Source organism: Peromyscus leucopus, chromosome 23, assembly GCF_004664715.2.
Source record: "Peromyscus leucopus breed LL Stock chromosome 23, UCI_PerLeu_2.1, whole genome shotgun sequence".
NCBI lineage: Eukaryota > Metazoa > Chordata > Mammalia > Rodentia > Cricetidae > Peromyscus > Peromyscus leucopus.
Window position 1 is genome coordinate 37,875,141 of NC_051082.1, and position 17,395 is coordinate 37,892,535.

The 17,395-nt window shown below is 49.3% G+C and overlaps 1 protein-coding gene across 1 annotated transcript in view; it reads right to left on the reverse strand.

Moving 5' to 3' along the window:
- Positions 1 to 285: 285 nt before the first annotated feature.
- Wipi2 (WD repeat domain, phosphoinositide interacting 2) overlaps positions 286 to 17,395 on the reverse strand; it is a 38,700-nt gene continuing 21,590 nt past the window's right edge. The window contains exons 3-12 of the mRNA XM_028887377.2: positions 16,069 to 16,238; positions 12,567 to 12,663; positions 11,467 to 11,564; positions 10,998 to 11,090; positions 9,249 to 9,319; positions 7,292 to 7,399; positions 5,661 to 5,825; positions 4,564 to 4,671; positions 3,777 to 3,934; positions 286 to 3,118 (exon numbers count right to left, since the gene is read on the reverse strand). Coding sequence (XP_028743210.1) covers positions 3,006 to 3,118; positions 3,777 to 3,934; positions 4,564 to 4,671; positions 5,661 to 5,825; positions 7,292 to 7,399; positions 9,249 to 9,319; positions 10,998 to 11,090; positions 11,467 to 11,564; positions 12,567 to 12,663; positions 16,069 to 16,238 — 1,181 coding nt within the window. The 3' untranslated portion in view covers positions 286 to 3,005. The remainder of the gene's footprint in view (positions 3,119 to 3,776; positions 3,935 to 4,563; positions 4,672 to 5,660; positions 5,826 to 7,291; positions 7,400 to 9,248; positions 9,320 to 10,997; positions 11,091 to 11,466; positions 11,565 to 12,566; positions 12,664 to 16,068; positions 16,239 to 17,395) is intronic.

Genomic DNA, 17,395 nt, shown 5'->3' on the forward strand with positions numbered 1-17,395 from the left:
TCCAGGTAGAGGCATTTGCTGCAGGGGGATGGCAGCCCCGGGGCCCCTGCAGGGCATGGTCCATGCTTGATGCCCAGCAAGCAGGGGAGTCAGTCTCCACACCACCAACCCCCAAAACAGACTCTATACTAACTCTCCCTTTATACTTGGTACTAAGGAGGCAAGACAGGACAGGGCAGATGTCCACACACATCCTCCAATGCAACACTTGTGTTTCCACCTTCCATCTAGTTTTGCAGGAAGGCAGAGCAGAGCGGAACAAAAACCATGCACTTTACTCTGTGAGATGTTTCAGTTTTAGTGTTTATTGGAGTCCATTGCTGGCCAGGCTCTGTGCTGGGGCTCCCTCACACACCTCACAACAGCCCTGTGAGGTAGGGTTCTTCTCGTACAGTCCAGCCCGAGGCCCTGAGACCTGCCCCTAGTTCACACCATTAGTGGAGGCAGGACAAGGGACTCCTTCATTGTTTTAGAAAATACAAAAGCTTTGGTCCCAATCCACACAAATCTTAAAAATTTTGGAGTTTTAAACTCTCATTCCCCATTTTTTGTTTTAAAGTTGTCATCCTTTGGCTTTTTGAGACAGGTTCTCATTCTGTAGGCCAGGCTTGCCCAGAACTATATAGTCTAGGCTGGCCTCAAACTTACAGCAATCCTCCTGTCTCACTCTCCTGACTGCTGGGATTACAGGTGTGTGCCACACCTGATTCCAAAATTGTCTCTTAACTTTGGAAAACTAAAAACTTAAAAATGACCATTAGTGTGAGGCCTGGGGGTCAGCAATCACTCGAGCGTGTGTTCTACTGATTCAGCCCCTCCGTTGGCTCTACCAGTGGTGAGTCCCAACAACGAGTGCCCACCTCAGAGAGCTACTCTCTCCTCCCTCCTCAAAACCGAGGCCTGCAAGTGGTGTGCAGACCTCTCAAAGGTCAGCAGAGACTGAGTCTGTTCAGCCTGGCAAGACCATGGAGTGAGGGCAGAGAGCCCTGGACACCGGAAGCTGCCTTTTCTGACCAAATTTTCAAGTGAGGAAATTGGGCCCAAACATGTTTTTGGAACACTAACTTCCAAGATAGAAGAAATCTCAGCAGATAAAGCTGAGCCCCAAACGCACACAGTATTTAAGTCAAGGGTCAGCACACAAGTCACACTTGAATCCAGACATTCACTCTTTGGTTCCAGGAAACCCCAACTCCCAGTCAACCCTGTGCACTTCCCAGGCTCTTCTGGTCGGTACTCCCTGCCTGTGCCTGGTCTTGCAAAGGCCCATTTCATTCTCCTAGAGAAGCACCCACTGTGGCAGACCACAGGGCTGGGGTCCAATGTTATCAGGGTCCAGACAATCATACAGTTTAAAGTTCAGTACCCCCAGCTCCATCCCTGCCTTATAAAATGTACATAGTTTGGCTACTTAGATGCTTCAGGGCACAGGTGCAGCCAGCAGCCAGATCTAGCTGTGGGTACCCCTTGTACCCCACCCATATGATTAGCCACTGTGGGAACAGCAAGAGCAGGAGACATCAGCAGGTATGTCTAGCCACTGGCACTCTGTAGAAACACTCTACCAGACTTAAGCAGACTAAACTTAAGACAGCTCCCTATAGCTCTCCTGTCTAAAAGCCTGAGCAGGCTGGCAGAAGCTGGTACCCTGATATTATCCTCCTCATTCCCTGCTCAGACCTAAAGCCATGTTCATGAAGAAGCAACACCCCACACATTCGTAACTCCACTGCTAGGGTCTGTGTTTAGAATGCAGATTTGAGGGCCTGAACTTTTCATTCTGTAGAGCTGAGAAAGGAACTAGGCACAGTGCTACCTGTAATCCCAGCTCTCAGGAAGTTGAGGCAGGGGGAACGCTCTAAGTTTGAGGCCAGCACGGGCTACATAGTGAGTTCCAGGGCAGCCTGGGCTATAATGTGCATCTGTACTTCCCCCAAAGCCACCAAAAAGTCAAAAGCAAACAGAAGTGAGTGCAGCCCTGAAACCTGACGTCACTTTCCTGCACACTTCAAGACCAAGATAGAAAAGGCACGTCACCCTGGGGAGGGTCACCCCGGGGAGGGAGCCATCTCCCTGGGGCCTCTCTACCTGTCGCAGCTGCTGCTAACTCTGGGGACTGGAGGGAGCTTCTGGCAGACAGATCAGGTCAGCAGACTGATGCCTGATGCTTGATGAAGCATCTTACACCTTTGTGCTTTTTGGGCATGGGAGTAGCTAGACTGTCCTCTAAAAACAACAACAAAAAACCAAGTCACAGTTGTCGGATGGGGACAGTAGGAGACAGAGCATTTAATGACACAGATGAGACTGCCTTCCTTGGCTCCAGGCTGCTCTGGCGCATTGCCAAGTTCACCAGCCAGAAGAGAAGGCACAGAGCAGAAACTGCCTCTCCCTCAAGATCCCCACGAAGAACAAGACCCCAAACAACAGTCCCCCTGGAGGAAGCTAGTCTCAGAATGCTCCACTCTGGAAAGAGTATAATGAGTTGGGGGAAAATGGCCCGGGTGGGGCTGCAGGGCGAGAGGACTCCTGACGGCGGCCACTGTCCACTGGTACCCTGGCTGTCTCAGTGGCGGATGGGCCCTGTCCCTGCAGAATCACTGCACACAGAGCTCTCTTCATCCCTGGCCTGCCATGAGACCTGACAACTGTGGTCTGCTATGGAGTGACCACTCGCTCTCCTATGCTGGCTTGGCACGTCACGCATGCAAAGCAAGGAGACCACAGACTTCACCAAACAGTTAATTTTGGCAAAAATAAAATAAAATAAAAATAAAATAAAGAGTGAGAAAAAATAAAAAGCTAAACTTCATAAGCAGGATTAAAGTCACTGAAGTGAAAACAGTGTATTTTCTCAACAGTATGGATAGGCTATAACTACAATCTCTTTGCTTTACAGTCTCTGCCATCCTCTCCCTCAATTCAGGTCAAAGTTCATAGCAGCAATGCACAAGTCCTCTGCCAGGCCAGGGTTCTGTTCCTGGGCCAGAGTTCACAGGTCCGGATCAGTCAGTCCGGAGAATCATGGGAGGATGTTCACTGTCTTCATCCAGGCGCAGGGCACTGGCTTCATCCTCCAGGCATGCGCCCCCCACGGCACCCAGGTCATCTGTGTAGGCTGCAAAGAGATAAGAGTGCTATCGTCACAGAGCTGGGCCCAGTGATTGATCCTGTGGCACCAAGGATAGGCTGCGTCCAGGAGATGGCACTCAGTTACGAGTTATGGCCACACTAAGACCTTCCCAATGTGGTCATTAGAGTGAGGCCTCTAGAGCCTCAGGCAGAGCCAAATGATGTCATCCATTTCCTAGCATGCACCAGCACAGCACAAGCCCTGTAAACAGTGGCAACTGAATAGATAGGCTGCTCTCTTACGAGTGACCAAGGAGACTTTAAGGGACTTTAGCTGGAGACACAGGTATGTGTTATGGCTGAAAGGACGCTTCACAACACGGGGGCTAGCACGACCTCTCTTGCAAGCAAACCCCTTGAGTTTGGGGCAAGTCAGCCACATGGATGGAGAGGGCCACGCCTGAGTGACCTCAGATGTCAGCATCAGTGGCCTTTGCCCACGATGCATGAAGGACATGCTACTTACAGAGAGGTGGTAGGCTGGGTGGGCTCAAACACAGCCACAGTCACTGGCTACAATGACTGCCTCTTCCTCCCAAAATGAAGACTATAAATTCACTTTCACAAACAAGCCTTGGGAGGAAGCTCTGTCCCAGAGCCCAGTGGGAAGTGGTCACTCAGGGACAACACAGATGAAGAGTTACCTTCTAAGTTGGCGTCCTGCCCTTTACCAAGTCTCGTTGGGGACGAGGGCACATAGGCACCTTTGGCAGCTGCCGCGCCATAGGTCTGTGTTACTAACGGGCAGTCATGCGATGCAGAGTCTACGATTTCACTGGTCGTCTCCATACTGCCATCGAGTCTAGAGACAGGAAATAAACAAGGTCAGACTCACTGTTTCAAGCCAGGTATGGTAGCTCATTCTCAAAATACAGCACTTGGGAGGTTGAGGCAGGAGGATTCCCCTTAGTTTGAGGCCAGCCATGGCTGCAGAGCAGGACTCATCTCAAACAAGTTGTTCTAGAAGGACAGATGGACATAGTATGTATAGCACATTCTGGGGCCTGAGGTGCTAGCCAAGGAGACAGAATACTGCCACCAACACCAAGAATCTGCTCCCTGGGATTTCCACACAGTGACTTTAACACAGAAGTCTAGTAAAGTCACACACACCTCAATTACCAACGGCAAATTCCCCACTTGCATCCTGAGGTGGGGTGGCAGGCTCCTGTGAGGACACCTCACTGTAAACTCTGAGCCTCACCCTCACCCAATCGTTACACTCAGACTTAGATGCCTTTCCTTCTTGGCCCTGAATGGCATCCTGCGGCCAGCAAGGGCAAATAGAGGCTCTTAGCACCAGAAAAGTGAATTTCAATGGGGAGACGATGCTTGCCAACAACACAGGTCAGCACATGGGCCCTGAGGGGATGAATGCACAGACTTATCACAATGCCCACAGCTGCAGACTGCCATGCAGAGCGGCCTCACCTGTGCTGACGCATCAGGGCACACTCGCCACCTTCCTGGGGGTCCAGGTTGTACATGTATAAATAGCCATCTGATGCTCCTACCAGCAACCGTGGGATCTTCTGAATTCTAAAGAAAGCAGCCATATTTTAGAAGGAAGACTTTGTTTCTTCACAAAAGGCATGTGACTAATCCTACATCTCAGCTGGGCTAGGAAGAAACCCGCCAGCGCATTAGATGAAGACAGTACCTGGGGCTCCTCAGAGTGAAGCTGGCAAGGTCAAGGGTGGCCTGGGAGTGAGCACACACCGAGTCCCAAAGAGCACGTGGTGGAACAGGGTAGTTGTCAGTGTCTCTGGTCACTAAGGGAGGGTACTTTCTCTCTCTTTCCTGTGTGTATATACACGTACTCACCCATGGGGAAGAGCAAGGGTATGAGATGTCCTGTTCTACCACTCTGGGCTTTAGTCCACTGAACTGGATGTAGGCTGGCAGCCAGCAAGTCCCAGTGACCCATTTGTCTCTGCCTCCTGAGTGCTGGAAACAGGCACATGTGGCCACACCTGGCTCTTATGTGGGTGCTGAGGACAGAGTTGATGCCCACTGAGCACCTCCTGGCCTGAGGGTGGGCGTGTCCACAAGCTTTCAAACATGCTTGTGCATGCTCTAGCAGAGCACTACAGCCTTTTTAGCTATTCAAGTTGGAAAACACTATCAATTTCCAGAGCCAGAGCTGGGCTGTCACTCATCTTAAAGACAAGCTTTCCAGTGCTCCATGGCTGACAATCCCAACTGCACAAGCAGGACCCATGTCTTCCTAGATGGTGCCACTAAATAAATTGTGTCTATTGCTTATTGTCTGACTTAATGTATCCCATCAACACAAACACCCTGCAAAATGCAAAGAAGGAAATTCTGTGGTGAGAATGCCAGAGGACACCCAGGTATCGGGCCCGGGGGTCTTCCTGCTCGAGGCAGTAGTTGATGGAACCCAGGCTTGGACAGGCTGGACAGGGTCACACACACCTCTGCAACCTGGCAACAAGCACCGTAACTCTGCTCTCTGGCCCTGATGTGCATGGGGAGAAGGTGGAGTCATAGGCTCAGTTTGTACTCACGTGGTTAATGAGCAGATGTTTTTATGGCCACAGAATGGTAGGCGGACAGTGGCAAAGGCCCTGCCCTGGTTGAACATTTCTGTCACTTGTGAGGGCAGGTAGCTGGTAGACGCCATGAGCACCTTCCCAAAGTAGCCAGTCCAGGTGGTGGGCTCTTCTGGAGGTCTGGAAGGACACACCATCACACAGGTGAGGCTGGATCCTCACTGAGAACTACAGAGTCAGTGTAGACCCACTGACCAACCCTACACACTTCACAAAGATCAGCTGTGCAAAGCACAGAGCATCCTGTGTTCTCCCTGCCCAGTTGCTGTGGCCAACAGCATACTGCCAGGAGAATGTTTCTGGAGCAGCAGCACATACCCCAGACTTATTCAAGTTCCCATCGTATGTCTCTTTAGCATGTGCATGTGTGACTATATGGAGGTTAGGACTACTTGTGGGAGTCCAGGTCCCTATTTTGCAATGTGGGTCCTTGGGGTCACACTCAGGTGTCTCACTGGCTGCTGTGCAGTCCTTTGATGTGTGTCTTGAGCATGCTTTTAACAACACTCTTGGATGGGACATAAGCTCCCATCAATACTGGCCCCAGTGGGATACTCTTGCTGTACGGAGGGAAGAGACAAGAAGTCTCTGCATCTGTTGCAGTTTAAGATGGAAGCACCTGCCTGGGCGGTAGTGGCACACGCCTTTAATCCCAGCACTTGGGAGGAGAGGCAGGTGGATCTCTGTGAGTTCAAGGCCAGCCTGGGCTACAGAGTGAGTTCCAGGAAAGGCGCAAAGCTACACAGTGAAACCCTGTCTCGAAAAAACAAAACAAAAAGATGGAAGCACCCGTCTCCTACAGGCAGGTCAGAGCTGGGATATTTATTCTAGCAGCTGGCTGATCCCAGAGGCCCCAGTATAGGGGGCATGGAGTGGGGACACACGGGCACTGACCAGAAGACAAACTTGGGACCCTGACTCCTGGCCTCAGACCTTAGTACATCAGAGTGTTCTCTGAGCAGAGGTCTCATGCTGAAGCTGGGCTTGGGGGTGTCATGCCCACTCTCCAGTCAGACTATGTCTGCACCCAAAAAAGGTGCCACAGAGCAGGGTGGCTCTGTGCCATGCTTTTCTACTGAATGTGGACAGCTTACAATTTTGTGTGCTTTTTATTTTTAAATTATTAATATTTCGTATCTTTAAATTAACTTAAGATTTTATTGTGTGCACGTGCACATATGCTTGTGGATGCCAGAGGACAATGTACACAAGAGTATTTCTCTTCCAACTTCAATTTGGTTCCCAGGGATGGAACTCAGGTTGTCAGGCTGACACCTTTACCCACTGGCTATCTTATCAACCTTGAAAGAAGAGACCTAACTTAGTGGCAGCATATCCCTGTAACATTGCTGAGACCCTAGGTTTGATCCTCAGTGCCTCCCAGTCCCAAAATACATGTTAGAAAAGCTTGTTTTTTAGCTGGGCAGTGGTGGCACACACCTTTAATCCTACACTCATGAGGTAGAAGCAGGTGGATCTCTGAATTCAAGGCTAGCCTGGTCTACAGGCGAGTTCCAAGACAGCCAGGGAAACTCTGCCTTGAAAAACAAAACAAAACAAAGGACAAGCTTGTCTTTGCAACTCACTTTTCCCTCACGGCCTCAAGTTTGAAGATGTGCACAGTTTCGGTGTTGCTGGATGCGGAGAGGAACATGCCGTCCATGCTGAAGGCCAGGGAGCAGATGCTCACACACCTGAGGAACAGGGGGTGTAAAGAGGGCCCAGCTCTGCCACCATAGAACACGCTAGCAACAGCTGGGGGTGGGGTGCAACAGTGCCTCCCAGGGACTTCTAACTGTGGCCAGAGGAGACACACTTGGCCCTACAGAAGTCTTTTGTTCTTCTGGGCCACTTCCTCAGGACAGAGGAACCTGCTTGTGATAAAACCAGTAAGAGTTCGTTCATTCATTTGTTTGTTCATTCATTCATTCATTTGGAGACAGAGTGTTACTGTGTAATCCTGGCTGGCCTGGAACTTAGTACACAGACCAGCTTGGCTTTGAAAATGCAATCATTTGAACTGGGCATGGTGGTGCACGCCTTTAATCCCAGCACTCAGGAGGCAGAGGCAGGTGGATCTCTGTGATTTCAAGGCCAGCCTGGTCTACAGAGTGAGTTCCAGGATAGGCTCCAAAGCTACACAGAGAAAACCTGTCTAAAAAAACAAAAAAAAGTAGAGTTACTGTGGTCATGGAGTCTCTTGACAGCAACAGAACACATACTAAGTCAGTGGATTAAGATACAACTGTAGCGACTGACCGGGCAGGTCAGTCAGCAGTGCTGATGTTTTAGGGCATTCACCCAGCAAGTGCCTCCTAGGTCACTCAACATTCCACAGCCTAAATACACACATTTCCCCTTAATCCTTCAAGGTAGGTTAGTACTTCCAGTGTGTTTCCAACATCCCCATACTGATGGAGAGTATGCACCAAGTGGCACATTCTGGGATGCTGTCTGGGTGCCTGCCAATGGGCAGGGATGCCAGGTCTACCCCAGGAGGGCTGGGCCCCATGTCTAGAATCAGGCCCCACACCCAGGCTTGACTCAGCAGCACACACAGATGGCATGATTAGGAAAGATGTAGGGGTACAGTGATGTAGGGGTACAGAGAGGCTCCTGTAGACTGAACACAGGACACTATGCAGGAGCAAAGGAGCATCATCTAGGTGTGATATGAGGAAGACAAAGATGCAGTCCCTGAAGGATTGCAGCATCTGGACTGTGGCTTTCATCCTAAAGTGTTTTGAGACAGAGCCTTATTTACTACACAGCCCAAGTTGGTGAGCTGGCTACACAGTCCTCCTCAGCCCCCCTACTGCTAGATTATAGATATGGCTTTGGGAAGAGACATGTCTGTTCTACCTCTGGGGACAACAAAAGGAAGGTGACAACAGACGGTGGCAAGTCCTCTAAAGAGCACAGCCAAGCATTCCTAAACACTTCTCAGAATTCAAAATGCAGCCCTGGGGAGGCAGTTACCTCACTGTGTTCTCATTACAAGGGAGGGAGGGAAGGAAGATGCAGAGGCCAAGGGACACAGTCAGAGTGATGGCTCAAAGGCCTGAACAGTGCCAGCAGACACCGCAGCCCTGTCCGGTCCTGTGTCCAGCACCTGCCTTACATAGCAGGAAGGAGGGAGTGGTAAGCACAGACGCAGGATGCTGTGGCAGGCAGGCCACGGAGGGAGCTCTCACCCTTAAGAATAGCTAAAGGTGTCTGCCAGAGGAGGGGAGCTGAGCAGGACCTCAGTGGCAGAGCAGAGGGAGGAGCCCAGCAGGTAAGGCTGCTGTCCTCACCCTGAATCTCCTGGTGCTAGGCTTTCCCAGCCTCTCTCTGCTTCAGGCGGGGTCACAGACATGTGGAGCCAAGTAGCTTTCACTGCCATGCTCTGTCCTATCCTTCCAAGACCAGTTCAGGAGGTGTGCTGTGACTGAGCTACTGGCCTTCCCAGGCATCCTCCAAACCTCCCTCGCTTGACCACAGGCAACGGAACTGAAACCCACAGGGCACTTCTGTAACCAGCCTGGAAACCCATGTACTCACCTCTTCACTCCTCTCCGGAACTCAAACAGCTTTTGTCCCTCTGGAATGGAAAATACCCGGATCACAGTCCCCTGAGTCAATTGAGAGAAAAGAGGGAGAAGAAAACAGACTTTTAGCTGACCTTTCTGCTTTTTTCACATCATTCTACAAGCCATGCTGTCTGTTCCCCGGGGCAATGGCTGAAAGGGAGCTCTGGCCTCCTCCCTGAGCTCCAGCTCTATGGTAGAACATACTGTGCTGCCACAGACCAGAACATCATATCCTATTCTTGCTCACCACCACAGCATTGCTCGAAGTCAGCCTACTGATCTGGACCATGAGCCGTGAGCCGAATGTGGGGCATACTACAGCGCCACACCTTAACTCAGAGACCTTACTGGAATCACTTACATTAATAAGTAGATACACATACTTGGGGTTTACACATGACTTAAACACACCATTATCTGCAATAACAATATGCAAGAGACAACATCAATGTTTCAAAATAGTGATATTTTAAAATATTATAGCTATTAAAGTGGTTTTGTTGTTGCTGTTGTTCTGTGTGTGTGGTTTTTCAAGACAGGGTTTCTCTGTGTTAACAGCCTTGGCTGTCCTGAAACTTGATTTGCAGACTAGGTGGCCTCAGACTGCCTTTGCCTCGAGTGTTGGGATTAAAGATGTGTGCCACCCATTAACAGCTTCGATGCAAGATTGTAAAAACATCAGTAGTGAACTTCTGCCCTCCAGGGTCCTCCCATTGTGCTGTAAGCCTGTATTTAAGACCTTCTACCCCCTTCAAGAAATGACATTCGACATTTAAAATTAAATATATATATATATAATTGAGTGAATACTGCGAATGTAATCTATGAACACCACAAATGTGATTAATATCATGAGTGTAATTTAAAAAAAAAAAGATGTGTGCCACCATACCTGGCCATTGTTTTTGAGACAAGGTCCCACTATGTGCCTGGCTGGCCTGGGACTCACTCTGTAGACCAGACTGGCTCTGAATTCAGAGACCCACCTGCTTCTTAAGTCAGTACCAAGCCCAATGTTTTCCTATTTTGTGCCACAAACATTCACTTTTTCTTGTTTTGTAATTATGCTTTTTGGGTATATATGTATATGTTTGTGGGTGCATACACCACAGTGCACATTGGCCAGATGACATCCTGCAGGAGTCAGTTCTCTACTACCATGTTTCAGGGACTAAACTCAGGTCATATGTCAGCCTCTGGCTTCTCCACGTGTGTACATGCACCTGTATGTATATGAACACGCACACTTGCTGAACCATCTCACTGGCCCCTGCAGTATGTCAAACAGTGGCACACTGCTACAGTTTCAAGGTCTCCAGTCTGTGGCACTAATGGAAGGTTGTGGAACCTTCAGGAGGTGAGGCCTAGAAGTTCATCTAGTCTCTGGAAGTGTGTCCTTATAGGGATTATGGGAAGCCCAGTCCCTCTCTTCTTCCTAGCTACCACATGAGCAGCTTTGGCTATGGGACAGGCTCGAAGTGACAGAGCTTGCTGACCACTAGCTAACTCATTTGTCCTCCATACAGGTAGTTTCCCTCAGGCATGTTTTTGCAGGGTGGAAAACTAACAGTGCGGACAACTCATACTGCAGTATCTCCTCACAGTAGGCTCATTTTGCTTTTCTGTGCATTGGGGAATATAAAAACCTGCTTGGTGACTCAGATTGTGGAGGCCATTGGCCCAGGTTTGCCCAGGTTTCCCACAGCTACAGCAGACATACCTTCTCAGAAGCAGTGGCAAGCTTGGTCCCACTTGCATCAAAAGCCAGGGCTGCTAAGGGACTGTCATGAGCAGGGATCATGTTTGCAGCTCTCTGAAAAGGGGAAGAAATCAAGAAAACATGATTGCTACACAACAAGAGCCTTGTCTCCATGCTAGCTGGGCCATCAGGAGGAAGCTGCTGTGAGGACACCAGGAGTCCTCACAGGAGTAGTGCAGCCACGGGTCGGGCAGGCCGTGGAAACACTACTCAGACTGCAACAAGCAGGGCAGTTAACCCGTTTGCTGGGTTCTAATAACAAGCACACCCTGGAGCTCAGCTCTGTGTGAGAGCTGCTAAGACACAGGCAGCTTAGCCAGACCTGCTCTGCCACCCTAGGAGAGCACCAGGGAAAGCCATGCTGCTGGGTCAAGGATGCACTGCATGCCTTCCCAGCAAAACACGTGACGGAGCCTCACAAGGACCTCACCAAGTTAATGGTGTCGAAGACCTGCACCTCTCCAATGGTCGCACTCCCTGGATACGCCAAGTAGCAGTTGTCATTGTTTATTGACAGTGCACACAAGCCTGTGGAAACATATGACAACTGAATGCATATTGAGTCTAGGATGCTTTCTAGTGTTAGAACGGAGTTAACATTTCTGGAACAAAACCAATGCAAAGTAGTAGCTAAACCTTCTCTGCACTCTCTCTCAAGTTCTGCACCCCAGGCCACCCTGTCTGCCAGTATCACTCAGAGATGAAAGGCCTTTGGTTTGGAATGACCAGCAAGCTGGGCTACAGCTGATCCAACCTATGAGCTTACACGCTCACAAGACAGCCCTACTAGTAGGACTGGCCCAGGAGGGAAGGTTGTTCAGTTTACATCTACCACATTTTATACCTGCTTCATGTGTGTGGACCAGAGAGGAAACTCCTACCTACGGCTATCTTTATTACATCTGTTTATTAAACATGTAGGCAACATGTGCCAAGGTGTGTGTTAGTCAAAGGACAACTTGAAGGAGTTGATTCTCTCCTTCTACCATGTGTTCTAGGAGTGGCACTCGGGTCCTCAGGTTTGGCAGTAAGTGCCCATTTACTTGCTGAGCCATCTCACTGGCCCAGTTATCTTTAAAAGGCCCCCAAAGAAACCAAGATCTCCCTTTAAAAAAATAAATAAATAAGAGACTGGAGAGATGGTTCAGCAGTTAAGAGCACTGACTGCTCTTCCAGAGAACCTGGGTTCAATGCCCAGAACCCACATAACAGCTCACAGCTATCTAGGACTCCAGTTCCAGGGAACACAAACACCCTCACCCAGATATACATGCAGGCAAAACATCAGTGCATATAAAATAAATGTACTTATTTTTGGTTTGCTTGTGTGTATGTGTATCTATGTGGCTGGTCACATGCATGCCACGGTGCAGGTGGAAGGTCAGAGGACAAGTTGCAGGAAAAAAAAATCTACGTTTTCTCCTACAACGTAGATTCCAGGAATCAAACTGAGGTAGTCAGGCCTGGCGACAACTGCCTTTACCTGCAGAGCCATCTCACCAGCTCAGGATCTTGGCAGCAATGGCTTACCTGCAGGGTTTGGGGGTGTCTCTCGGATGGTATGAAGTACCTTCATGTCCCGGATGTTGTGTATATAGAGCGACTCTTCCAAACACACGATGAGCCTCTACAAAGAGTGAGAACAAAGATCACCAAGCATGATGAAGCACTGGGGCAGCATGTGCCGTGTTCCCACTGAGCTGACTCCTGCATCAAGATGCTCTCCACTCCTAGGACACCACATAGGTGGGTGCACAGAGCTCAAGTGTGTGCAGGTGCCTCTCCACTGCCAATCAGGTGCTAGAGTCATTTCCATCAGTCCCATAACTACATACACCAACTGTACTACAGATTCTACCAGGGTGACTTAATTCAGTACCACGTGCTTGGGTGATGGCGGAAAGACCTATAAAGGCAAACTGCTTAGAAAACGATGGTGAGGGCTGGGGAGATGGCTCGGTGGATAATAGCACTTACTGTGGGAGTGTGAGGACAGGAGTTCAGACCCCCAGATGCAGCAGTGCCATTACAGCAAGATGGAAGGTGGAGATGGGCATTTCCCGGAAGATCATTAGCAAGCTAGCCTGGTGTACATAGTAGCAAGCACGACGCCCTGCGTCCAATAAGGTAGAAAGCTCATACGACACCTGAGGCTAAGCTTTGACCTCTACACGCATCATGCTACATATGCACACCTCCCACCCCCGCCCCAAACCTAACAGCAATGTGGTGAGCTCAGCTAGGTACACCCCTGGGTGCAGCTACAAGGCCCATCTTCTCATCGTCTACCTACTGCAGAGAATGAGGCAAGAGACTGAAGGCAAGTTTGAGGCCCCATCACAAAGTAAGTAAAAATAGGCTGGAGATGTAGCTTAGTGGTAAAGGCACTTGCCTTGTGCCTGTGAGGTCTACCCTGAGCACTCCAAAAACCCCTACAAAGCCCCAAAACCTATGGTAAATGAGGCATGGCTAAAATACAACTAAAAGCACAGGGAGTTATGAGAAGTGTAAAACGTGACTGTGGGCACAGGTTATTCTGCTGTAGAATCTTTTTCTTTTATGTGTGTTTGCTTGCATGTACACATGTGTACTGTGTGTGTTAGTTCCTGGGGAGGTGGAAGAGGGCATGAGATCACCCTGGAGCCAGAGTTACAGGTGGCTGTGAGCCACATCATGTGGGTACTGGAGCAACAAGAAAGAGTTCTTAATCTTGGAGCTGTCTTTCCAGGTCTTCCCACCCTGTTCTTATTCATTTTAAAGACAGGATACTGGGGCTCCTCAATGCTGCTGTTGGGGTTGATTTCTGTGAGGGGCTTGGCACACATACTCCGCATGTACAGGAACATGTATCTGTGATGTCTTAAACTCGAAAAGTGTTCAAGCTATTACGTCCCACAACTTCCCACCTAAACTAGCTGATGGGGCCAATTCCCAGTTCAATCAGGAAACCAGGAGGCACGTGTCTGGTTAACTGCTTTAAAAATAAGCAGCCCCTTGGAATCTAGCTCTTACAGTAAGGGAGACCGCCTGCTGCTGTGGCACCTTTCCCTGAAGAACGTACATGCTGCAGTGGTTACCTGTGTGCAAACGGAGGCCAGAGCTCTCAGGAAGCACACTCAAAGGCCCCCACACTATTGTGCCCTGTGGGCTTGTCCTGTTGGTTTGGGGGAAAATATGTCACACTAACTGTAGTGATATTTTATTTGTGTACCCCAATAAAGCTTATCTGAAGATTAGAGGAAAAAGCCAGCCACTATATTAAACATAGAGGTCAGGCAATGGTAGCACATGCTTTTAATACTAGCATTTGGGAGGCAGAGATCCACTGGATCTCTGTGAGTTCAAGGCCACACTGGGAACAGAGCCAGGCATGGTGGCACACACCTTTAATCCCAGAGCTAACAATGGAAGTCTGGAGGTCTGTACAGACAGGAATGTAGCTGGGCGGAGAGAGGAAGTAAGAGGGCAGGGACAGAAAGGTATATAGGTGTGGGTATACAGGAAGTAGTTCTCTCCTTGGCTGAGGATTTCTAGTGGTAAGAATGTGACTGTCTTCTTTCTGCTTCCCTGATCTCTCAGTTTTTATCCCAATATCTGACTCCGGGCTTTTTATTAATAAGACCGTTTAGCAACTGTCTTACAAGTAAGACTAAAAAAAGGAAAAGAGGAAAGAGATTTATTAAAAGTATCGTTCAGCCAGGCAGTGGTGGCCCACGCCTTTAATCCCAGTGCTCTGGAGGCAGAGCCAGGGGGGTCTCTGTGAGTTCAAGGCCAGTCAGGTCTACAGAGTGAGATCCAAGGTTTTTCGAGACAGGGTTTCTCTGTGTAGCTTTGCGCCGTTCCTGGAACTCACTTGGTAGCCCAGGCTGGCCTCGAACTCACAGAGATCCGCCTGGCTCTGTCTCCCGAGTGCTGGGAATAAAGGTGTGGGCCGCTGCCACCGCTGCTGCTGGGCAAAAAAAAAGTATCTTTTATAAAAGCAAAAGAAGGCACTGCATAAAAAGCCTATGCTATCCCTGGACCTGCATCTGGGCAGACATTAAAACAGTGTCCTGAGGACCAACAGAGCGGGTGGGACAAAGCTGCTGAGAATGGGGCTTCTGGTCTGCTGAGCAAATGTGTTCAAGAGCCAGGTAGGGTGGTGTACACCATTAATCTAGCACTATGGAGGCAGAGGCAGATGGATCACTGTGAATTGGAGGCCAGTCTGGTCTACATAGCAAGCTCTAAGATAGCCAGGTCTAGAGAGACCCTGTCTCAAAAACCCAAAGAAAAGACACATGCAGGGAGGGATCTGGAGATGATGGTGCAGGGCTGGGGAGGCAGTGGTCCAGAGTCAAAAGCCCAACAGTGTGAGAAGTGGGAGGAACACTGAATGACAGGCAGTACACACTTGGTTTCTTTGTTTGGTGTTATTTATGTGTGTGCATCTATATATCTGTGAGAAATGGTGGCTAGAAGCTCTATTATCCTCTGCCTTATTCCCTTGAGACAGGATCTCTCACTGAACCTAGAGCTAAGGCAGGTGACAAGTAAGCTACAACAATCCTCCTGCCTCTGCCCCCCATAACGCTACATAACGCTAGGGTTAGAGGTATATATGGCCAGCCTGGCTTTTTTTTTTTTTTGGTTTTTCGAGACAGGGTTTCTCTGTGTAGCTTTGCGCCTTTCCTGGGACTCACTTGGTAGCCCAGGCTGGCCTCAAACTCACAGAGATCCGCTTGCCTCTGCCTCCCGAGTGCTGGGAATAAAGGCATGTGCCACCACCGCCCGGCCAGCCTGGCTTTTTATGCAACTGCTGGGGATTCAGGTCCTCAAGACTTCTTACCATCAATATCTTCCCAACCCCTCCTCTTATTTTGAGACAGGCTCTCATACTTCTGATCCTCCTGCCTCTACTTCTCAGAGTGCTCAGATTACAGGTGTGCACCACTAGAGCTGGTTTAACGCTGTGCTTGGGATGGTACCCAGGACTTGGGATATGGTGGGTACTCTACCAACTGAGCTGCCTACAGCACAAGGTGCCACTCACCTGCCTGTTCAGCTTCACAGCCAGTATCGTGTTGGAGTAGCTGTAGTTGCATATCTCGGTTCCCTTCTTAAAGTGGCAAACTTTCAGCTTCCTTGGAGCTTTGAGGCTAACGATGGCCACCAAGCTGCTTGAGAACAACCTCTCTACGATGCACACATCTTCAGTGTCAGCTGGAACCAGAGAAGAAAAACACATGCATGGATACATACATCTCCCAGTCAACACACCCAATCTGCCCATAGACACAATTGCATGCACTTCTAACAGGCACATGCCACAGAACACAGGACACATGGGCTGACATGTCCCCAAGAATCATAGTTCAGCGGAGGGATGGAAAGTCTCATCATCTGTAGCTATGGCTGCTGTCACTATAAATACAGATCACACCCTATGTGCAAACTCAGATGCCAAAGCAGAATCATGAAAGCGTGTCTTTAAATACGCTCTGCTGCTGGCAGGACTTCAAAACACACTCACTACATTTATTTGTTGGCTTATTTATATATTATGGGTGTGTGTGTGTGCCATGGAAAATGTGGAGGCCACAGGAAAATTTGTGAAAGTCTATTCTTTCTTCCCACCATGTGCATTCTGGGGGTCCAACTCAGGTTGTCAGGCTTGGCAGCAAATGCCTTTAGCATTGAGCCATCTCACTGGCCCACACTTATTCAAATAGGGTCAAGGAAATTGATTCTGCAAGGGGGGGGGCGCAGCCTGAGCCCCAAACCATAGCTGCCGTGGCACTAGGCAGTGAATCATAGCTTGGTCAGCCCTGTGATCACAAGGGGAAGGAACTGTGCTATTGCTACATTAAGTGAGGTGGGCTGATAAATGCAGCTCTATTTGCAACTGTGTAAGTCAAGGAGCATTTGTGTTTCTAGGTAAGTACATGGTTTCATCATGTCTACCTGACTCGACAGTTATGCATTAACACACTAAAAGGAAGCTAGAACTAGACACACCCATTGTTGTTAAAAGTATGAGAATGTGCTCTTTCCCACAATGGAACAGGCAGTAAAATTAAGGCAGGATCCTAAGTTCTTTACAGTTTATTCACGGGCACTTTTAGCCAGATGACACAAATCACATTTGCTTCTTTTCCAGAACAGCAAGGATGCTTTCACTTCAAGGATCAAAACACAAGTGGCTGCCACCTCTGGGGAACAGGCCAGAGGGGTGGGAACCAGAGGTGGCTCCTATGCTGCAGAAGCTTTGTCCAGCTGCATCCTGGCATAGGTGCCAAGCCCTGCCCAGATGTGCCTGGCAACAAAGGGCACAGGTAACACTGCTGGCTCTTGGAGGAGGCAGAGAATTTGTACATGAC